Below are 25,295 nucleotides of genomic sequence, written 5' to 3'. Positions count from 1 at the left end.
CTTATATCCTAAAACAGAGGCACAGGTTTGAGAATTTAAATCTTCTGGGTGTTGTTAGTCTTTCTTAAAGGTCACATTGATGCCATTTCCTCTATTAGCATAAAGTTGGTATTTGTAAAAATAGCCATTAAATACTAATTCACAAGTATATTTAATGTACATATAAACCCTATGTTAAAAGTATAAACAAGAGGAAATACAAGTTCTAAGACTTTTAAATCGTTGACCATCAAAAAGTGAACCACCCTCTTTAAGACTTAACATAACTTTAAAAAGAATTGCTTCAACATATGAATTTAAGACTTTACTTTATTCAGCAAAATCATTTATTTACACAATGGGGAATGCTGGTTTGATTTTGTCAATGAAATAAAAACAAACTGAACAGAGACAATACTGAACTGTATATATATTTTGTATCAGAGTTGACCAACTGTTTCCTTACCTGTATCAGGAACATCAAGAGCAACAGTATCACAAGGACACTGGTTTAACAATACACCACATAGGTCCAGTAATACCCTGGGAATTTCCCAATGCAATTACCAACTTTTTCTTTTTTTATAAATATATAAAAAAACAAAAAGTCAGCAAAACCAGCATTATGATGTAGCAAACAGAGTATAACTCTGAAGTCAGTGGGGTCAGTAAAAGCCTTATCAGACCATCCATAGTTTCACAAAGTGATCTGCTCTTCCTCCGACCACTAATATAGAATCCAAACAGGTGAAAAATATATCACTCTTTAGAAGACAACAATGATCTGATAAGGATTTGACTTAGTGGAAGAAAAAAAAAATAAAAGGGAATTGCAGAGCATAGCCCCTATTAGAACAAGCTAACTTTCCGAATTTTACAAATTAAAAAAACAAAAACAAAAACAAAAAAACCACTTCAACATGAAGCTACCATACAAAGTTTTTCCATTTTTCTTTGTAAAAAGTTCAGTTTGCAATTTAATCCTGGGTTTTTAATGAGAAGGACAGTTTTGGCCTGGACTTCCCCTTGCCCAGGATAATTTTTTGTTCTTCTTTTTGTTGACGTTGTCGTTCTTGTTCTAGTTTCATCCTTTCCTCATGAATCTTTCTTTGTTCTTCAACAATTCTCAACTGTTCTTCAGCCTGAAAGGTAAAGGTAAAAATTAATGATATGAATGTATTAAAAATTATCATATGTACCCCCAGAACAGGCCTATCTTCTTATGTATCTACAAAAAAAGTGTTTAATGCAAAAAAGGGGGTAAGAACAAGGACTTTCTATGAATTCCATGCCTTCTTATTATTTTAGTTATCAAGTGACAACTTACAACAATGGCATGTGTCATAAAATTTGACTAAGGTCACATAGTTTAAGTGGTAGAGAAAAAAGAATTGAGAAAAGTAAAAGAGAACACTTTATTAACTGTATTTACATTTCCTACCTTTCATTTTTAATAAAAAATAAACGAACAAATTATGGAAAAGCACTTATACATTTTGGAAATAGAAATTAATTTTTACAAATCATATGTTGAGATCACAACAGATTTTGTACTGTACCTATTTTTATCTCTAACTTCATGTATCAGATTAACAGATTATCAATTATAAACCAAGGCATGGATTTACTGAAAGAGTAGGTTATCTACCAATTACTATATTTATAGTTAGAAGGACTTACCAAAAAAAAAAAAAAAAAAAACCCACACAGGAAAAAAAATCTCCATTTGGGCTTTTGTGTGGTCAAATCATGCTGAAAAAAAGGGACTATATTATAGTATCAGTAGACAACCAAGTAACACTATAGACCCAATTACCTGAAGAAAACAATTAGAAAACCTTCTGAACCTGGCTAACTATAAAGTGCTATCTAATTTCAAAGAGACACTGGTATAACTGATTCCAATCCTGCAGTACATTCAATTCCTTCCATCTAAAGCAACTTCTTTCCTGCATTCTTCTACAGAAGATTTCCCCCTTTACCAAAGTCAGGCCCTTCTCATGCTTCCTAGAGATACCATACACATATCTTCAATTCTCAACCAAGCACAATTTTAACCTTCTCCCCAAGGGGACATTAAGCAGTGCATGGAGATGATTCTGGCTGCTACAACTGGGGATGACTTCTTACATCTAGTGGGTAGAAGACTGGGACAGTGCTACACATCCTACAATGCAGAAGACAGCACCCACAACAAAGATGGCCTAATCAGTGCCAAAGTTGAGAAAGCCTGTTCTAACCCTTGAATTTTTAGTATCAATTATTATGATTTATCCTTTTTCCTCTCTATCTGACGTGATGCTAAAACATTCACTGCATCCTTTGAACTGCCTACCTATTCTCATTCAAAGTCAAATTTTAGGTCATTGCTTTCATCTCCATTATTCTACTGGAATTATCTTCTGGATGGTCAAAAACTATCAAAATCAGTGACTTTTTTCTTTATTCAAATAAATTCTTCTGTTCACTAAGATTTTCCACACAATCACTTCTTTTGTCTCCATTGAGAATTTTTTTTAAAATAAAGTGCAATGTGACTAGATTATAGGCTTTATGACAGAGGAAAATGGAAAAGGTAACAGGACTCTGGTATGCAACACAAAATTTTTAAATTTTATCTTAAGTAGCAAAAAGGGAAGAACAAAAAGAGGTGTAGACAGCAATGTGGTGAAGACTAAAAGACAGGTGTTGGGGCAAATCAAAGTCAGTCAAGTAAGGTCGGAGATAACAAAGATCAGAATTACAAGCAGTCAGAGAATCTGGCAGGTAAGCAAGGTGGAAAATCCAAGAGAGCTAAAATGTATCTTAAAATACACCTCTCTAAAACCATTTTCCTATGCTACATTTATAATACCTGGCTACTGGACACACCCACCTGGGAGACCTAGGACTCGCTTCAAAATTTAACATGTTCAAGATTTAAATTCTTCCACTTTCTCCCTAAAATAAATCTGCCTTTTACACTTTCCCTTCTGCCACTCAAATTCTATTGCTGTGTTTCATCTCTTTCTTCTTCAGTCACGTTAATTCTTGTTTCATATTCTCTACGTAGTTTACTTTGATTTCTTTTGTCAGTATACCAGTTTAGGGCACATTATCTTTGGTACATCTAAAATGGTGCCCATTTCCAGTGTGTCCTTCAATCCATCCTACACAACACTGGCAGACTCACCTTTCTTGACCATTGCTCACTCTTTCTTGTCCTCAAATTTCCAATGATACCTACTATCCACGGCATATAGTTTAACTTCCTAAATTAGCATGTTTCCGTAAGACTTAATATTTTCTATAACCTGGCTCCAGCTTTGGTCCTACTACTCTTCTAAATTCTATCTGGCTCCCCCTCTTTTGCTCATGCCATTCTTTCCTCCTATGGAAATCCTACTTGTATATCAGAATCCATTTCAAATAGCCACTCTCTTCCTTAGACTTTCACTGTTAAGTACAACAAAAAGAATTACCTGCTTCCAGTTGTCATTAGTGAATTCATACGCCAATCACTTTATCCAGTTTTAATAAATCACATTTTTTTAAATAAATCACACATTTAGGGTAAGAGCTTAGTGTGTGCAACTGAATCAAGATGTAGTAGAGGTTCTTTGCATGTGTGCATGTGCCTAAGAAACATTTTATCAATATAAACACCCAGACTCACTTTCTTCTAAGGTTCTAACTCAACCCTAGGAAAGCATACTAGAACTCTGGAGGGTGAGGGGAAAAGGACATAAAGTAGAACATCACAACCTTAATCCGTAAGAGAAATCTAATTAAAATTACAAAGATACCATTTTTTTACCCTGTAAGCAAGAAATTCAAATGTGTGACAGCACATTGCTGTGGTTTCAACACGTCCCCCAAAGTTCATTATTAGAAATTTAATTGCCATTGTAACAGTATTAAAATGTGAGGCATTTAAGCAGTGATGAGGCCATGAGGCGTTCATCCTCATGAATGGATTAATTCTATTATCACCCGAGTGGAGAGTGGGTTGGTTACTGTGGGGATGGGCTCCTGATAAAAAGATTAGTCCGGCCACCACTTCTCTCTCTCTAGGGCCCTCTCTGTCTACCTTGCTCGCCATGTGATGTCTTCCACCATGTGAAGACCTCACCAGATGCCTGTGCCATGTTCTTAGGCTTCCCAGCTTCCAGAACCCTGAGCCAAATAATTTTTATAAATTACCCAATCTCTGTTACAGAAGCAAAAAAATGGACTAACACACATACACTATCATATAAAGAGCATTTTTGACACCATCAAAATTGTATCTTCGTAATACTTTATGCCAGCAAGTACATTTTCTGGAATTTACCTTATTATATACTTGAACACCCATGCAAAATTAATAAATTTACAAGGTTACATTATTATGAAAGTTTATAGGAAAAAAAAAGAAATGGAAAAAACCCCAAATGTCCACCAATATGGGATTCACTAATAAATTATGGAAGCTATACAAAGCAGAATATTGTATAGCTGCTAAACACAAACAAGAAAGAGGAAAAAAGGAGGCCCCTGTGTTCTGCAAAGGAAAAATCTCCAAGTTACACTGTTAAGTGAATACAAAGAAAGTTCCAAATATACATGTTACCTTTGTGCAATAAAGGAAGAATTAAAATATTAATGCATTTGTATCTGCCTGAATATGCATTTACAAACATTCTGAAAAGATTTAAAAAACCCATAACTCTATACACCTTTTGGAGATGGTGTTGGTGTGCGGATTGGGGATGCGGGAAGAAGGGTAAAGGGACTTCACTGTTTCTCTTCCTAAAAAAAAAAACAAAATTTGAACCATGTGATCATTTTACCTAATTAAAAACAAGTAAAGCAACTTCCTTCAGAGAAAATACTAATTCTGTACTTTAGATTGGGTAAAGAATCAAGTTTCTTCATTTAGGTCTACAAATACAGGAGGTAAAAGTGTGTACATATGTACAGAAGAGTTGATTTTCTCTGGGACTACCGCTCAACAAGGTTAATCCCCAGTGCTGAGCATATAGTGCCTACTAAAAGTATTTAATGCAATGATTTTAAAATGAGGTGGTGAATATCCTGTCTTTATATACAAATACTGGTATTTTGTTCTATGGCTTTTAAACTACTTGCTCAATTACACTTTGACGAAATAAAAAAAACTATTCAAACACTAACAACAGTCATCTCTCATTTAATATAGTGTCTCGCAAGTGATGAAAGTTGGTTTCCTGTTGATCCACCATCTGTAAGTGTGGTATGATGCTATACCTTACTTGATAGGTATTTTCCTAAACCCTACCCTCTCTGCAGTAACTTTTTCTTTCCTGATAACTTTGTCATAGAATATAACCATTGCTCCTCTCCCTGCTTGTTTCACATTTATGCAGAAGAAAGCAGTATTTGGATGGGGGAGTTGGGGATGCATATACATATTTATACAGATGAATAATACTAAGCTCACTAACAAGTATTATGTGGTGGACAGTTTGGAGGCCAAGGGGAAAGCTAACATCCACAACACCAGAACCATTACACTGGGGCAGACCCTCCTAGCCATTATGCCCATAACCCTGTTCAATCTCACAAAGGTAGCTTTCAACCTTATACCCCAAGCTAAAAAGTGACTGATGAAAAGAAATACACAAAAATAAAATGTCCCATTATAGTTAAAAGGTCTACTTACCCCTCCCAGTAATCTCTGCCCTACATTCTTTAACCAGAGGATGTACTGATTTTATAAAGATTACTTTTCTAAGCATTCTCCTCCTTAAACTGTCTATAAATTTAATCAAGGTAGTCCTTAGCAACAATCCCTTTAGCAGAGATAATAAAATCTATTCGCTATATAACTTAATAAAATTTTTAAAATCCAAACATAGAAACATTTCTTATCAAGAGTGATTACAGAAACAGATAAAATACAGCACAATCAGAAACTATGCCACTATTCAGAAATGTGGATTTCCACATTCTAAACCTTCCAAGATAGCCTTATCCGCTCTGCCATTTATAATTTTAATTCCTTCATCATCTTCCCTTCCATAACTTTTATAATGTATATCCCACTTTAGATAACCAAGGAATAAAAAAATATATTTGATATGATTAGTTCTGACACTTGGTAAACTATGTCAGTAAATTTTTCTAAGGTATTCCACATGCCAATGTTAAATAACAGAAGTGCAAAACACAAGGATCCCCTTCATCCCTGTGACAACATATTTATTCTGACACTTACCTCCTTAGGGTATCTAATATGCCAAAGCATCATTGTGGAATACCATTAGCTACCATCTAAATTCATACCACCACCTACTTCTTAACTCCCCTCTTGTGACCTTTATAACCTTAAATCCTTTTTGAAACTTCAACCTCAGGTAACGTTTCCTTGGATTTCAGTTACCTGAAGTGAAGACAACTGTTTCAAAAGGAGGAAGTGACTGAAGTTGAGCTTGTATGCAGTATTATATACAAAAAGCACTGACTGAGAGCTCTGGAGAGACTGCTCTATCATTTTGCCTAGGAAAATCTGATGCCTTCGGGATTTTCTTTATACTTTCTGTTCTAAAATTTCACAAAAATAGGTATTATCTAGATGTGGCTCTTTTAATCTTCTGTATCCTACATTCTCCCTTTTCACCAGTTCTTCTGTCTTCATTCACTCCATTCTGTGCACTAAGTTTTCCTTAAATGCTTGAGGATACCTGGCATGAGTGTATTAGGAATGATTACATCAGGAGGGTCTTTTTCTGGTTCCTACAACAAACTCCCCCTCGCCCGTCCCACACCACCCTGGCTTTTCCATACCCCTTCACTCAACAAGTTTATCAGTTTTCCCTTACAGTTTCTAAGAACTGCTACTTTGGTGATACAAGCCTCCATCTTTTGACTGGCCTTCAGTGGCTTTGTGTTTCCAGTTTATGTACTACAAAACCATCCTTCACAATGCCAATACAACACTCACTAGTGTTCAGGAATTTATTTTTTAACTTACTGTCCCAAATACATTAACATAAGTTCTTAAACCAACTTTTAATCTTAACAATCAGGAACAAATCTCTCACTCTCTGAAAATCCTTACCTGACTTACTGAAATCTTCACTTCAAATTAAAACATCTGACATTTACATTTGGTGCCTTATTTTTCCTAAGTATTGTGCCATTTCAACTTACATAAATGCTCGCTCTACTGTAAGATACCCTGGTTCTCTTTCCAACAATGTAATTTCCTGTGGCCACTGTAACGAATTACCACAGCTGGATGAAATTTTTCAGTATCACTGGAACAAAAATCAAACTGTTGGCAGGGATACACTTCCTCCAGAGGTTCTAGGGGAAAATCGACTCCTTGCTTCTTCTAGCTTCTGGTGACTGCCAGGATTTCTCGGTGTGTGGACCCTACACTCCAAGGCCAATATGCTCAAATCTCTGTGTTTGTCTTTACATCATCTTTTCCTATGTGCATGGATTCTGTTAGGAGTCTGGACACTTTCCTTCATCATGTCATCTACCTTTTTCATTCTTAGTTGGCAGTTTCTGCTGATACAACATTCTCAGAAACCTTGGAGGTCCCCTACATGTCACATCATTAAACACAGCTCTCCACAGATCTTTCCTGGATAATCGCATCTATTTCTGGCTTTTACTGAGATAGTATAGGAACCTGAGTTAGGCACAGTCTCTTCAACACTAACAAAAGATTGTCTAGCAACACCCTTGGCCTTCTTTCCAGAACTAGTTTTTCTAACAGGGAACATCTTTTACCATCTGAATAGTCTGAGATTTTCCCAACATCAAGTGCTGGTGGTTCTTGTTATACTTATCAGTTCATTCTTCAATTTAACTCTTCTTTCCACTTTACTATCAACAGAAAGAAACCAGACTACACTTCAAAACTTATTCAGAATTCTTCTCAGCAAAATATGAGAAAGTCTTAAGTTCTGTCTTACATACAACTTTAGGACCCAATTCAGCCAAGGTTTCTATTACTATAAAAAAGCATCTCTTTCCCTCCAGTTTATAATATGTTCCTAATTTTCTTCTAAGCCCTAACCAGAAGCACCTTTAAAATACATATTTCTGTCAACAGCCTTAACGGCAATGTATGCATTTTCTATCATGTAACTCAATATTGAAGACTCTACCCTACTGTCCAATTCCAAAACCACTTCTACATTTCTAGGTAATATATTACCACAAACTAAATAGCTCAAAATAAATTTATTCAGGAGGACAAAGTCTGAAATCAGTATCCTTGGGTTGAAAGCAAGGTGTCAGCAGGGTATCTACGCTCCTTTTAGAGTCTTTAGGGGGCAGTCTGTTCCTTGTCTCTTACAGCTTCTGGTGGCTGCCAGGATTCCTTGGCTTCAGCCTACATCACTTCAGTCTTTAAAGCCAACATTTTCAAATCGTTCTCTGCTGTCTTTACTTAGCTTTCTTCTCCTGCCTGTGCAATACGCTAAAATTTCCCTCTGCCTCTCTCGTAAGAACACATGCGATGGCATTTAAGGTCCACCAGGTCAGCCAGAATAAACTCCCCACTGCAAGATACTTAATCGCATGTACAAAAGCCCTGCCCTGCTTGTCATATATGGACACATTCAAATTCCAGGCATTAGAATATAGATTATTTTATATGGAGGGAGGACAGAAGGCATTTTTCAGCCTAACATACAAACTTATTTAAAAGAAATCCCTGCTTACATTTTTCTAAGAACTCCTAGAACCATCTCTCTATTGTAAAGCAAGCTCTGGTTTATTTTAAACGTATGTATGTGATACACAATTGATACATAAGCAACTTTCAAACATGGCATTATTTTTTTCCTCTTTCAAACTGGTGAGACACAGAGTGGTATTTAACATGATGAACTTGGCAAGGGGTGACAAGGATATTATTTCATTAGTAAAGAGATCTGTAAATCTAGAAATTGATAACTTGTATATACTTTAAAACCCCAAAGAACACCCCCATCTCCCATCAAAAGCAATTTGTTCTTCCTTTGACCAATGTTACTTATAATTTTGTTAAAAACTATCAATCATTATAGTTTAGGCATTTACACCAGATTAACTAAAACAGGTTGCATTGTTTATATTTTACCATCTTGACAAGGGAATAGATTGAAGGTTTGTTCCTCCTGCTGACACAACCTTCTGTAAGAGTATTTTATTCTATAGCAAAATCTATTCCCAATTTTTAAGTCTGTTTCCTTCTCGAAAAAAGTAAAATTCATATATGTTTCAGAACACTATCTGAGATCTTCCCAGGCACAGCATAAAAACACCATGGAAAAGACTTCAAAAAATTTTAAGCACTATTTTTAACAAAGTAAGATTAAAATTTTCCATTATATTAACAGTCCTTCAAATATCTGAAGATAGTTATATGTTGTCAACACTAACTCAAGAACATGGAACAATCTGCCAAAAAGCCATGATGAGTCATATTTGGATGCTTTTACTTTGTAAATAAAGTATGTTTGTTGGTTGGGATGTTTTTTGTCTCTGCTGATAAATGAAATATCTTGGTACACAATGTGGAATTGGGGAAAAAAACAGTAACTACCCATGGTCTAAAGCACTTGACAATAATTTTCATATATGGGTGAGCTCGGCTAGGCTAACACATTCCTTATTAGTTATTACAGGGTTCAATCTGTGAACTTTTGTCACAAGAGCCTACTTAAAAGTCAAAAGTATGGCTTAAATTTTATTTCTTTACTATTATGTGATCATAAAAGTGATATACATTACTTGCAGAACATGTACAAACTGAAGAAAAGTATAAAGTTACATATAAGCCTACCAATTAGAGATAACTATTTTTAGCATTTTGGCTTCTTTTTCTGTCTCTTAAAATGTGCAAGTATGTTTCTCAAAATAACAGGATCATATTGGATATATAAATTTTGTATTTAGCTACCTCCTATTTTGTTTTTCCCCTGAATTAGCAAATACTTTTTGGCCACAGAAAAATCCACTGTATAATAATAATAAATCCAACAACTTGGACACTTGTATTTTAAATAATCTTAGAATATCTTTGTATGTAAATTCATTTGTATATGATTCTATTTCATGAGACAAATTCTTAGATGCAAAATTAAAGTTTTTTATATTTACTGATTTACTGTTATTTTCAGAAACTGTTATACCCGTTTAAACTCCCATGATTATCATGTAAAGAGGTCTCTTTGTATTACTGTGGAAAAACAATGGCTTTGGGGGAGTTCTGTTAACGAAAAAGACAAGAAGGGGAAATTTCTTTGCCTCTCGATTGAGGTTGAGATAAATTTTCAGAAATGTATTGTAGCTGCTTCTCATTCTACTTGTGTATAAATCTCATTTTCAATTAAGAAATTAGTCTTCTTTACTGATCTGTAGGATCGTTGTATTATTTTTTCGCAGTTAAAATGTTTAAGAAATCTCCCTCTTAAACATTTCAGGGCCCACTTTCAGGGCACTTTAATTATTAACCTGTCTTTTCTGTAATCCTCTTTCCACACAAACTTCTTACCACACATAAGGTTGGATGACTACTACTTAACTACTTTTCCCACTATCTCATGTCCTTGCCTTTGTTTTATTCTACTTCCCCAAAGGCCTTTGCCCTGTTTCATTTCCTCAAACTCTTGTCCACCTCCTAATTGAATTTCCAACTCTCCATCAGGGCCCAGTTCAAGGGACTACCCCTTCTAGGAAGGTTTCCCAGGCCACCCAGGGCAATTATGTCATTATCTCTCATTACCTGTACCACTTACCAAATACTTCCATAGTATTAGTAACATTTTTGGAGTTGTCCTCGTTTCCAAAATATGTTAAATTATTTAAAAGCATTTAATGGCTTGTCTAATTTTTTCATCAAGTTGCTTTTCTCAATATAGATTTTAGTAAACAGTTACACCTTTGATCATCTTTCCTCATTGATCATTTTCTAGAGGCCAGAATCCTTCCTATTCTTCTTGCTTTATATGGTACCAAAAACAATGATCTGCCCACATTACAAGCAATACTTTAATAGGACTTTGAATATATTTTACATAATACTTTCCATAAACACACATAAGAGATTAAAGAATAGAGCTCAAAACTGAGAGGAAGGGGAGGGAAAAAGGCAATAAAAGTGCCAAGTGGGGCCTCAATGTGTACCTTGCCATCTTTATACATTTTTTGTCTCCTCTGACACAATATCCTACTTTCCCTGTCAGCATAGGACTACCAATAGAACCACATAAAAAACTTTTCTCCAGTATCATCAATTTCTTATGCTTCCAACTTTATTGGACACTGTAAGCAGACGTGTTAAGTATGTTCAAATTCTTACTCAACTTTTTCAAATCCAAGCCTCTTTTTCCCTAAGATATGTTTTTACTGAAGTTTATCAAAGACATGCCATCAGAACAGTGTCACTCTGGGCAGGGAGTGGTGGCACATATCCAGCACTTTGGGAGGTCGAGGCGGGTAGAACACATGAAGTCAGTAGTTCAACACCAGCCTGACCCACATGGTAAAACCCGTCTCTACTAAAATAGAAAAATTAGCCAGGGATGGTGGGAGGCACCTATAATCTTAGCTACTAGAGAGGCTAAGGGAGGAGAATCACTGAATCCAGGAGGCGGAGGTTGCAATGAGCCGAGATTGCACCATTGCACTCCAACCTGGGCAACGAGTGAAACTCTGTCTCAAAAACAAAACAAAACAAAACAAGAAGTGTCACTCTGATCAAATGTAAATCTGTGTGATCTAGAAGAGTGCTAGTGTTAAGCATGGCCCATAGACCACTTACGATCTACAAACTAATCAATCCCCAATCAGGACAAATCAATAATAAGTGTTTTTAGAAGTTTTTACAGCAATCTGAACTCATTTTTCTAGTAATTCATCTTAACTGTATTTTGCAAAAGTACAAATCTGAAACAAACTGGGATTAAAAAAATAAAAACTGGCCATTTACTACCATTTGAGAAGTATTAGATTATGATTACCAATATTTTTTCCAGTAATCACACACCAAAAGTCATATTTTTATTTTCATGGGGGCAAATCGAAGACTTTAAGAATATGTAAGGAGGCCAAGCCATCTCTAGCTACCACAGGGTCAGAAGGGATCAAGATCTTGGCAGGGCACATTAAGCTTCCAGGCCACCCACAAACTGAAGCCACCACAGCTATCCAATCTCTTTAACATGTCCTAAAAGGAGGTGTAGTTCTATCCGGTCAGTAATTTTGCTTCAATGATTTAACTGTCATACTTTTTCCTCTCTTCTGAAACATCACAGACCAGAGTGTATTTACCCTTCAACGCTCAACCTTCTAATATCGAATTCAGATTCACACTTTTACTCTTCTTCCTATCTGCACTGAGATTCTCTCCTTATACAGAATCACTAACAAAACAAAAAAGTTATCAGATACTTATTCACAAGCATGTAGTAACATAATGATTCATCCATTTTACATTCCTATTGCTTCTGCTACCTTAGCAGATTTTAAGATTTTCTTTGGAAAAGCAGATTATAGCTTTCCAATATATTTCATTATGGCCCTCACAAATACCAGGTGATATTTACCAAGAATCAATTGTGCCATGCTCACTAAGTTATCTGAAATACTTCTAGCATTATCTGTTACCTCGAGTACACTATCTTTCAGAAGATGATGCTCTAGAAACGACTGTCCCACATTAACTTTTTACATTCCTATTAAGATTATTTATGGTACCTCTTCACCACTACTCTCAATGGGGTCCACTGTTAACTAATTAGACTCTCTCAGATGTTTTTTCTGTGCATTTATAACCAAAAAATTTCTTTATACCATGTAATTGGAGCTTACAACTTGCTTTTCCCCCATCTTTCTATATTATGTATTACCAAAGACTGTATTTCTTGATAGATTATGAACTAGGGATAGGAAATTATTCTGGTGCACTTACTATCAAAAATATACTATCTACTCCTGGTAACAAGCCAACGAATATAAAGAAAAATGCTACATATTATAGTTGATTGAAATACACCTCCAAGCTTTTGTTGTTGTTGCTATTAGTTTTTTTGGCATAGGAGAAATGTGAATGAAGTTAGGAAAGAAAAAACTGGGGATAGAGAACAAAACAATTTCCCCAGAAAACCTGTTTTTTAAAATCACTGCAAATTTTGGATTTCTGTCCAGGTTGGAAGTAAAAATCTACTCAATTATTCCTATCCTTGCCTCAAAGAGCCTTTAAAGTTAGTCCAGAGAATCACCTCAAAATAAGTCAAATTACAGAGCGCAAAAATCAATCCACAAAATCTGAGAAAAATAAAGAAAGCAAAATACAAAACACTCTTCACATACGCTTTATACTTACCAGTTTGGCTTGTGCTTCTGCAATTTTTCGGTTATTCTCTTCCAGTATTCGCTCTAGTTCCTCACGTTTTGCACGTTCTTCCTCCTAAAGGGGAGGATATGTTAAGATGTTAGAAAAACAAAATGTTTATTTTTACTGATAAATATTTACTAATCTTCCTCTGAACTTTTTTGATATGACTTACAGGGTAGCTTAATAGCTACCTTCTGTCTGATAAATGATAACTGTGCAGCCACTAAAATTGGTTTCTAGCACTAAATTTAAATCATCCCTCCCAGTCCAAACAGCAACCAACTAAACCCTCCCTAATGATAGTTTCCTGGCAATTATTACTAATACTTTAATATCACACAAATCAACAAGGACAACTACAAAACTGGATAGTATTTACCAAATTAAAAAAATAATATATAAAATATAAATAAAGTGAATATTTGTCTCACCAATTATGTATACCTACGTATTCTTTACCTATACTCCTTTAATCAGCATTAAAAGTTGAATATTTACTGTCTTGTCCAGTGTCCTGCAGAGTGTGCTCCTCGGCTGCCATACGCGCCAGCTTCCTCTTTAAAATGATTTGTACTGTTAGCTTGGCAATACCTGCATCAGCAGCTCAACCATTTATAAAGAAACAACATACAAGGAAGGCTGAGCTGAGGAATGCAGATGTTTATGGTAAGAAGGAACAAAAAATGTAATTCATCATTCCTAAGGCAAACAATTAATAAGAAAAATACATTTACTGTTAGTGAAAAATACAAATGGTAATCCATACTTCATGGAACTACGGGCTTCTTCCATGGGGAAAATGGACTTAACATTCAGATGTTGACAATTTCGGAAGGCAGCTTATATTGTCATCTACAATCTGAACTGAAACTCAGAAATCCAGGGGATGCATGGTCAGGAAATAAAATTCTTCAACTTATTTTTTCTTGGAGAATTTAATGAGATTTTATAATGCAAACTGTATGAAGACTGCTTGATGGTTTGGGCAGTGTTCAGATCACAGCATACATATTCAAATGATTTTAATATTTGGAAAGACTGTCAGAGGGTTGTGTCCGTGTAAAAAAAATTGTTAATATGAAACAAAAAAGCAAATGAAGAGAAAAAAATCTTACTATGATTAATAACTCGCTACAAGACAGCACCATTACTCCAAAAACTCTTCATTAAAAGTACTGTTATAAATAAAAATTTCATACATTCAATTTTATAGTCTGTGAAACCCACTATAAATATAAGCATGTATATCTAGTTAAAGACAGGACAAGGGAAAATGCATTTTAAAAGCTAAGCTTATCAGAAAGCAAAGAGATTTAGTATGTCAATTGTCCATAATGCAAAGATGAAAAATGACAATGAGTCATCATTATTTTGAGTCAAATATTTCAGTTCAAGAAAATACAACTACAGGATTTCCTATGTCACACAACAATGGGATTCATATTCATTATGCAAACCATGGTGATAGACACTCAGGGGTGTAAAGTAATCTGCCTTGAGTGTTTCAGTGACTTTCACCAAGTTTTTGGATCCTGGAGTAATCAGTGCAAACAAGCTATAAAGCTTCAGTAGCAAATTACTGTCTCACAGAAAGACATTTTCAACTTCTGCTCCAGCTGCTGATAAAACAAATCATGTGTTTAGCTTGACTCCAGACAAGGACAACCTGTTCCTTCATAACTCTCTAGAGAAAAAAAGGAGTTGTTAGTAGATACTAAAAAAAGTGGATGAATAATCTGGATATTTTTCCTAAAAAGATTCCTTGAAACACATTAGGAAAATGGAGGGCCTTATGATCAGAATGCTAGAATTAGTCCACTGTGCTGAAGCAGGATTTAGGGGAGGGAGTGAGGGATAAAAGAAGGAAAAAAAGAAGAGTGAGAAAACCTATTTATCAAAGCAGGTGCTATCACTCAATGTTAGGCCCTGCTCTTTTTAATCTGACTGAAGGCAAAAGCCTCTCACAGTCTAGGTAACAGAGTGATAGAATAGAATATACAACCACAGGTAGATTTTTAACCTTTTCCCTTTACCACTCCCTGTCTCCCCACCATCCTCCCAAGAAAGAATGTAAGTCCTGCAGCCATGGCAAAAGTTTCAAACACTTCTCAAATAGACAGCCAGTTCCATTAAATCAAAAAGTATCCTTGAATATGTTTTATAAAAGCTTCCAACTTTTAAGTTATCAGTCAGCACTTCTGAATAGGCTAAAAAATTAACTTTCGCAGCAATGTAAGTTTAGACGAGAAAGGAATTAGATAGTCTGTATTCCATCTCTTTCTGAACTGAGCAGGAGGCAGAACCCAACACTGAAAGTTTTGCCATGGACTGTCTCTACTTTCCAAACGACCGAGCGTTACCTCTCTAGCTTTTTGTGCTGCAAGCTCAGCTTGTCTCTGTCGCTCGAGTTCTTCGAGCAACTGCTTTTCCATGATGCGCTTGGCTTCCTCCACCCTTCGGAGAACTTCCCGTTCAATTTCATCCTTCCTTTTCTCCAGTTCTTCCTCCACCCTTTTTGCCACCAATTCTTCCACTCTTCGTGCTGTTTCTTCCTCGATGAGTTTTTCTTCTATTTCCTGCTGTCGACTAGTAAACAAAGAGAAAAAAATGAGTTAGATGTTTATTTTTAAAACTATATGTTTAAACAAAACTAGTTTTAAGTCTATCAAGCCATTGAGCCTGATATTCAGTGATGTTTAGAATTCATTTTCATGTCACATTTAAGGAAATGAGATACACCAAGATGTTAACTGATACAGAAATTCAAATGAATATAAAATCTTTTTTTTCCTTTATCATATTCTGAACACAGGAAGGCAGGTATATACAAAGAGCCTAATTCATTAGTTCTAATTTAGAAATGATTAATCTGAAACAGAAAATCTACTTCTGTTATCGACTTTATAATCAGAGGACATGCTGTTAAAATATATGGATTTGTTCATTTGCTAATCCTTTCGGTCTGGGGCTGAGCTAAGGAGAAGTAAGGAGAAATTATGTAGCAGGCAACTCAGACTGGCTAAATTCATTTCCCACTAAGCAAAAAGAGAATAAACAGATTGAAGAGATTCAGACTGCTGGAGCAATAGTACATAGTTTTTACTGAAAATATGACCAACTTAAGTTTTGAACTGATATAAGAGCTTCATAGTTCCTCACTGTCTTTTCTTCCGTTTGTTAGTTTTCAATTAAAACCTCCTCTAGAAATGGGAAAGTGGGTAAAAAAAATTTTTATTACCAGAAAAAGTTCAATAAAGCATGCTACTACAGTTTTAATTACTCCAATCCCATTTTGATATTATAAACCAATTTACTCAAAATAAAATTTTATGCTGAAATTACTGACATTTAACAAGGCACCACTGTGGAAATCCTGCACATTTTATACCAATGATATTCAGTGATAGCCACTAATCATATGTTATCTGTCTGAATTGAAAATTAGTATGAAGAAAAAGAATATAAATGATGATCTCCTATTTTTGATTGTGTGCTAAAAATGGTATTTTGGATAAACTACTAAAATTAATTTCACTGGTTTCTAACATGACTACTAGAAAGTTCTATATTGCATATATTGTTCATATTACTTCTACTAAATAGCACTCTGAGACAATTTGTGCAGAATGAATAAAGTCTGAGGCTCTTCCAGTATGTCTAAATCCTAAGAGGCCAACTCATGTTCCAACTTTCTCACAACCCTGAAAATTAAATAAAATCTGCAAGCTTTATCTTTTGATGACTCATTTGACATACGTATGAGAGTCATTCAATTTATATGTTTAGTAAAGACTTTACAGTTTCTAAGTAACCTTTAAACACCCCGGTCCACTTCAACTCTACTCTATTCTTGGGGATGATTCAATTCTCACCCAAGGGCTCTCAAACTCCTGTTACTTATTCACAGTGATAACACACTAACACCAATGTGTCTTAAACAATCTGATGCATTTCAGTTTCTACACTCTTCTGTCAAGGATACAGTAGGTACTTGAGAAAGCGTATTTTCCTTTAAGGGCCTAGATGTTTGCAATACTCATTCTCAGGAATCTGTTGTTTGTTTCTTAAATACTTCCCTTTCCCCTTCCAAAACTAAGTTTTTAAAAAAGATACGAAAGTCTAAGACTTACTATGCCCCTTTGCCTTAACTTCCAATTAAATACAGTACATGAGTGGTTTCAGTAAGCCTTTATCTACAACAGTTCAGTATGAGAGCAGATATCTTCCCCACTACTAAAAAAAAAAAAAAAAAAAAAAAATCAAATCACCAAGAACATATAAAAGGAAATCAGACAACAATTTCAACAGAAATTAAACTATATTTCAATATAAAATGTTGTTTCTCTACTTCATCCAAAGGGAAAGAGAACTAATAAATGAAACGAGGCTGACTAATATTGAATGTGGATAATGGGAATACAAGAATGATGGTAAAAATAATAATCATCTACCTTTGTGTATATGTAAATTTTCATAATAGTTTAAAATGTATATACATACTCACTCTTGCTAGTTGGTTCTTCTGAAATTAGTAAATGTAGAAAAGCCTAAGAAGAAACTTAATATTAAAAATTTCAAAACCAGTACTGTACAATGTGACTTTTAATTAGCAATGCTAAGTGGATTACAGTACTATTAAAAAAAAAAAAAGATAATGTAACACAGTTCCAATTAAAACTCCACACAAAGCAGAAAGAAGGCCCTAGGAGTAGAAAGTTGCCAACTTAACTTAGGAATCTGGTGAAGGTAGAAGAGACCTAATACTCAGGGTTATTTTTCTGACAGCTAAGCCCATCCCTAGGCAAAATCACTATGGCTACAGTGCCTCAGCCACAGATTTGGTCAGTAAGGAGAAAATGAGTCAAATAAATTTACTTACAGCAAAAGTCAAATCAGAATGGTGTCAGCTCCCTGCTTCTATTTCCACCGATTACACCAAATCAGAGGGCCCAGATAACAGGCAATACAGGAAGGCTGTGGGTTGCTCTGCTGTTAAGGAGTCAATTTTAACTACAGCTCAGACTTTACGGCCCAAAGGGTGGGCAAGTGGAAAGACCTATGCGCAATTGAAACACTGGAGAATGAAAAATGACCTAGTGCGGTTTCGCACAAGGCTGCTCATCTCCCTTTGTTCCTGGAGGAACTGCAAGGCATCCCATCCATGCAACAGGCAGGTTTCAGGGTACCAGAGCAAAACTGTTTGCCTACAAGTGTTAGCAAGAATATAATTTTTGCTGTTTTTCTTGGTAAAATTAAAAATGCTACTTCAGTAATCAGAAAAATTTTAAATCACATTTTAGAACCAGTGCTGAAGGAAAGCTCAATTTTATCGTCTCACTAAACACTTAATTGAGCAAACCAATGAGCACATATATACAACACATATACAACTGAATCAAGCATGTATTCACCTTTACTGATGGCAAATTCATCATCATAATCAATAATAAAACCACTATTACGCCTACTCCCATAAGAGACACTGGAACGTTCTTGAGTGGGTCATTCGTGTCTTGCAAAATAGGTGTCATCTTAATATCTAAGTCTATTCACTCCTTAAAACCCTTGCTATAGTAGTTGTCACCCTCATGATGTTCTCTTCTCTAATCTTTTCCTCGTGCTCCTCTGCTGAATATCCATTCCCCTGCCAATAATACGTGATACTGATGAAAAGCGTTAAACCAAGATCTTCAAGGTTTTAAGTGGAAATGGTCCATTAATACTAGGTCCCATTTTCTTCATGCTCTCAGGTATTTTAAAAACACTACTCACAATGAACTTTAAAATGGAAACTATTAAAAACAGAACAGCAAGACTCCAGCACTTAACAGAGTATTACTCCATACAGAGTAACTGACACCATTATTTAAAAACATCTTTAAAATGTAGGAACTCAATACTAGGGGCTTACTTCTAGGAATCGCATAATAATTATTAGCAAACAGTATTTACTTGTGTAGGTAACAAATAATATTGAGCCAAAAGCTTTATATATCATGTCATCATTTAAATCACGTAATTATTTCTATGCAGTGGGTATGTATCTCATTTTTATTGAGGAAACTAAAAACAAGGAGCTTAAGTTTCTGGACTCAAGCACACTGGATTTTGCTGAGCTGTTTCTCTGAACCTAGGTAGATGTCAAAGCTAACAATCTCAAGCAAGCACTATACCACCACCCTACACTGGTTTCTGCAGGACAAATGAACCTAGGTAGATGTCAAAGCTAACGATCTCAAGCAAGCACTATACTACCACCCTACACTGGTTTCTGCAGGACAAATGAGAGAGGCAAAGACAAGTGGACAGAACTAACCACCAAAATAATAATAATAATAATAATAATAACAACAACAACAACAACAGAAGAAGAAGAAGAAGAAGAATTAAAAAAAAAGTATAGGCTGGGTAAATGGTGGCTCACACCTGTAATCCCAGCACTTTGAAAGGCTGAGGTAGAAGGATTACTTGAGGTCAGTTCAAGATCAGCCTGGGAAACACAGTGAGACTCTGTCTCTACAAAAATAATAAATACATAAATACATACACATTCTTAACATCAGCTAGGCCTTATAATGTTGTGTTGGAGCCTTAACCTCCAAAAACATGCGGTCCCATATACTCAATTTGTTCCTAAAAGCTCTTCTTTGCTCTCACAATGAGCTGTCCACATATTCTATTTCTAAGAATCACTCGTATTGATCCCAGTTCAGTGTAGATACTCTAATCTAGAAGGCTGTTAATCTGTCATGTAGTTGAACACTGAGGATATTCTAACTAGGGATATTACAGGCTAGAGTAAATTACTATGCCACTGACATTTTCCTGATTTGCTGCAAGTCATTTTCAGCTACTTTTTCAACAGTTAATACAACATGCATGCAGGCATCTCAAAAGAGCATTTAAGAAAATGGTGCTACTGGCGTAGGGGAGGGGTGAGAAGAACACGCAGAACAGCTGGGACACAGAGATGAGAGGGAGATCTTTTAAACTGAATTTTGAACCATGTGAACTGCCTGTTCAAAACTGAGGGCAACAGTGTTTAAAAATGTAAAGGCCTACCTTTTAAGAATTAAGATTACAACTCTTAAGATCATGTCTTAATTCACAAGGCTCAGTCTGGCTCCATATATGTAAGTTACATTAAATAACATTACATATTGAGGCCCATTATATGCCACCTATCGTCTAGATACTTTAAATACATTATCTCTAATTTTCACAATAAGCAAGACAGATAATCTCCATTTCACAGATTAAAAAACAAGGTCAGAGGTAGGTGATTTATTCAACACCTCAGAATTGTAAGTGGTAAACCAATAAGGTTTCCAATCTTACCAAAGAATTCCTAATTAGTTAAACCCAATGGTTGACTCTTATTTTATTGTCTCTTTCCATCTAACTAGACTTCTTCAAAGAGCACTTGACACTATGCATTCTTATCATATTCCTTTCTGTTTCCACCATGGGCTTTTCTTCCTCTTTCCAACTGCAAATACAGATATATCATAAGGTTCTTTCAGTCCCTTGAATGAATCACTCTTCTCTCTCCACACTCTCCCTGGGTCATTCCATATACTCTCAAGGTTTCACTGACATTCAATGACGCCCCTCTTAGCTAGGCTTCAGTCTCACATTATCAACTCTGGATAAACTCAGTCCAGTATATCCAAAACTAGTCCTCACAGTGAAGGCACCAAGTGGAAATTCTCTTATCACCATTTCCCTCTCCCTTACCCACTATTCACAAAGTTTCTGACATTTTAACCAGTACCTGCCACTTGGTTATTACTGAAACATTTGGTAGATAAGTTGCAATAGCCACACTATAAATATGAGAACTAACATTCTTTTCCTGAAGTCCTACATTTCATTTAATATACCCTAAATGTTTCTTAAATTTGTCCCTCTTGTCCTTTCTGATAACCAATCTCACTACTCCTGTGTAAACTCCTGTACCCAACTCTTAACTAAAAGTTTCCATCCCATACAACAATCAAAACAAAAAAGGTACCATGTCATTTACCTGCTTAAAATCCTTCCTGTTTCTAGGATGAAATCCAAGCTCTTTAATATGACATATAACAACCCTACCATGATTCCCAGCCTCTATTTACCTCTCCAGTCACTCTATGACTTAAGTCTTTACAGAACTTTATGTTCTAAGTCAACAGTCACCTGACTATTCCACTTTAAGACCATTCCCCCCGCTCCCACCCCCATTTCCTTTATTTTGGCAGGAGTTGGGGGAGGAGGCTCTATGATCCACATATGTCCTACACCTTGCCTGACACTGTCATATTCTTATATCCTCCACTCATTTTTTAGGACACCCACACAGGACAGTTTCTTTATACAGTTTATATTACTGTCATTCCTATTTAATGATCTGTCTTTGAGCTAGATCAAGAAATTGGAGAAGGGCCAATCATCTTGATATTAACAGCACCTAGCACAGTGCCTGACACTTATTAAATGCTCAATAAACATTAGCCAAATGAATAAACTAACCAACAGGATACACAGACTGAAAACTATTTCCTTCCATTCCCAAAGCTCCAACGCTTAAGTCTTCCCACTGTTTCTTTTGCATTGTTTCCAAGGCATCAGAATACACTAAGTAATGCCCACTGCATGGCACCCAGGAATTTAGTGTACGGGTGGCTGCTAGCCCTGGCCCCTTCTCCCTCCTAAATACTATTGCCAGTTTGTGTCTTCTCTCAAACCAGAGAATTCTATATATAGCTCCTTTATTTCCCATTATTTAATTCCTTAATTTCTTCTCTGCTGTCCATGTGAAACTTGCTAAATGCTTCTATTTATTCTTTGCATACCAAGTTTCTTCTCATATTTCCTACCGATCTTAGCTTTCTAGTAAAAGGCAAGTCATTACTCTTTGAAGATCTCTTTTGTTTTCACATGAAGAAATTATCTCAGCAATGTCTTATTCATACGTTCATCCATTGATATTTAAGAGCTTTACAGCTAAGGGCTTTGTTCCAGACCCAAAAGTTGGATTTTATAAAATCAAGGTTTAATGTGAAACAATTACTTTAACTGTGTTTTCATATATGCCACTGACAGTTCTAAGTACAGAAAAAATGAGAGCTGCAGGTGTTTTAAAGGAATGTTGGAAGCAAAACAGCTCCAGGTACAGCTTCCTCTGTATTATTAGTGCTCCAGTCCTACCTTTTAGTAACTTTGGTTTTAGAAACAAACTGTGTGTGTGCTGGAAAACCTACCTAACAGAATTCCACTACAGAAAACTACAAAACTCCCAGACAATTCGGGACACATAAACTCGCCTCAAAAAAAATCATAAATTCAGTAACGTTCCTGCCTCATGAGCACTTCTAAATATTCACTGAAGAACTGACCAAGAATGGCTGGTTAAATAAGGAGTTAGTACGACTGTTCAAATCTACTTTTCAATGTAGTTTTTGGGAACTGAATACTCAGCACCAAAGTATGATGATCTTAAAGCAAAACATACAACAAATCCCTACATTTTAAAACCCAAACCTTCCTTTAGTTTGGGATTATCCATATCTATTTTCATAGCCAGAAATACATGACAGCTAGCTTTTTCAGAAACACATTGTAACTCCAGTTTTCATTAAATAAAAACTCTTCATGTGAGCAACGCCAAAATAAAAACAAGTATTCAAGTGTCTTCTGAAGTAGTACAATTTAAGGGAAACAACAAAACTGCACGTGTTTGCTAGAGGAAGATAAAGTTAAAAAAAAAAAGTAGGCTTTGGGATGATGATTACACAGGTGAATTCAAGGATCAAAAAACTCATCGCACTGTACACTTAAGGTCTGTGCCTCCCTCCCTTTTTTAACATCTCAAGAAAGGGGTGAGGGTGTAGGCTCGAGGGGAAAAAAAGCAGCCCCGACAACTTAACAGGAACACACTAAAGTGAGAAGGCATTTTTCTGGCAGACCACCTAAAGCGTATGATTCCCGAGAGTACTTATAACCTGTACCAAATTCGAGCCTCAACAGAATGCTTCTGGCCAGCTATGATTCGCATGTCAAGGTGAATTCCCTTCTCTTTCCTTCTGTCTCCTTCTCAAGTCGACCTGGAAACGCTCCCCACCCTCCACATCTGCAGGCCAGCTCGCTCCCGGCCTCCCCGCCGACGCAGCTTTCGGACTTCACTCTCAACTCCACCCCTACTTCCGGGACAGCACTCCTCCCTCGCGCCAAAATCGCGTTCTCCCATTTAAGCCCTTTCTGCCCAAACCCTCAAATTTCTGCCCAGACCCCGGACAACAACTGGGTCTGTCCCGCCCCAGGCTTTCCAAACGCCAAGCCTCCCCGCTCCGCCACCTCCGTGGCCCTTTCCCGCTCCCCGTCCCCAGCCTCGCACCGTCCCCGCCATTCTCCCGGCCCGCGCCGCGCCGCCCCGGCCCCTCCCACCGCGGACACTCACATTTTTCGCTGCCGCTCAAACTCCGCTTTCTTCTCCTCCTCCTCTCGCTTCTGCTTCTCGTCCAGGCTGCTGCGTTTGCTCACCGTGCGCCCGAAGATGTCGATGCGGTCGGGCGGGGACGAGGCGCGCTCCCGGTCCCGCTCGCGCCGGGACACGGCCGTGTTGGTGGAGCGCGAGCGGGACCGCGACTCCCGCCGCCGGTTCCGTTTACTTTCCCGAGATTTGGAACGTTTCCGCACGCGCTCCTTGTCCCGGGACCGGGACCGGGACCGGCTGCGCTTCTTGTTGTGCTTGCTGCTTTTGGTGTGCTTGGAGCGGGACGAGCTCCGGCTCCGAGACCGGCCCATCCTTCCGGGCGACGCTCTGACTAACTACCGCTCGCCTCAGGCCCCTCACGCGGCCGGTTCCCCTCGCCTCCGCCCTCGGACGCGGGATGGAGGGCCTACCGAGACCGGAGAAAGGAAAGCTGTTGGCCAGCGGACTCTGTGCCCTTTCCCGACGTCTACAGTCTCAACGAAGGCCGCCTCCAACGAGAAAACCGCAGCGCACGGCAACCCTAAGATGGCAGCTACGACTGCACCGGCCGCCCTTCCCACAATGCCCTGCGCGGAACGTGCCGAAGCGTGGGCCCCGCCCCCTAGCGATTTTTGCCGAATGTAAGCGGGCGCTTCCGAGCGCACTCGTTTTTTTCCGTCGGTTTTGGCAGAAGCCTGAGATGCAATAAATGGGAGACCCTGGCTTTTGCCTCAGTGTACTTTTTTTTCCCTTCCTGGTAAAATGCCAACGCCATGTTGAATGAATTAAACACCTTTTAGTGCGATTTAAGTCCTGCCTCGCAGAAGTTGATTGATTGCATTATTTTTTAGGAGCTGGTCTTGTGGGGCAGCCCCTAAAATGTATATACAAGTGACCCTGCGCTGATCACTTGCTGCCTTCAACTTAGTTTCCTCATTCATAGACTGGAGATACCACAATTTCTGAAGTGCTTATGAGACTTGCAGGAGCTCAAGTATGCAGCAGGTTTTGATGAATGGAATCTAATGCTTACTATAGGGCTTAATGTGCGTTCTAAATGCTTTAATGTATTTACAAGTGTTTAATTCTTACAATTCTGAATTAAGTACTACTGTCATCCCCGTTTCAGAGATGAGGACCCTGAGGTCCACAGAGGTTAAATAAGGGTCACACAACTAGTAGGTGACAGAGCAGGAACGTGCACCTACGTCATGTTTTGCAAAGCCCTTGCACATAACTAGCAAGCTCTTCGCAACACTATCGACAAAAAGCCGCATCCCTATGTGGTACAACAAACTGTATCACTGTTGCGCCCCAAAAGGAAAAGGCAACATTAATATTTGCAGATGACAGGAACCCTTGAAAATCTAGGTCCCTCAATTTTAAAATAATTTTAAAATTATAGATAAATAATAAAGCTTAACTAAATAGAAAAATTAAAATTGTTCCTTTGAATAAGCAAAAACCTATTAAAAATGAAATAACATTTTCTCCACAATGGCAACAGAAACCATAAAATAC

The 25,295-nt window shown here is 37.1% G+C and overlaps 1 protein-coding gene across 1 annotated transcript; it reads right to left on the bottom strand.

The window, feature by feature from the left end:
* Positions 1-291: 291 nt before the first annotated feature.
* ARGLU1 (arginine and glutamate rich 1) lies at positions 292-24,348 on the bottom strand. Its single transcript, XM_012440959.2, has 4 exons — positions 23,760-24,348; positions 15,682-15,907; positions 13,310-13,393; positions 292-1,121 (listed from the first exon to the last, which is right to left on the bottom strand). The coding sequence occupies exons 1-4, from the start codon at positions 24,104-24,106 to the stop codon at positions 957-959; spliced, it is 822 nt and encodes a 273-aa protein (XP_012296382.1). The 5' UTR covers positions 24,107-24,348; the 3' UTR covers positions 292-956.
* Between the last annotated feature and the right edge of the window lie 947 nt (positions 24,349-25,295).

The sequence above is a fragment of the Aotus nancymaae genome, unplaced genomic scaffold (assembly GCF_030222135.1).
Source record: "Aotus nancymaae isolate 86718 unplaced genomic scaffold, 86718_ANA_hifiasm-v0.15.2.pri h1tg000044l, whole genome shotgun sequence".
NCBI lineage: Eukaryota > Metazoa > Chordata > Mammalia > Primates > Aotidae > Aotus > Aotus nancymaae.
The sequence above is the reverse complement of the archived record's forward strand: the minus strand, read 5'-3'. Positions and strand labels throughout refer to the sequence as shown.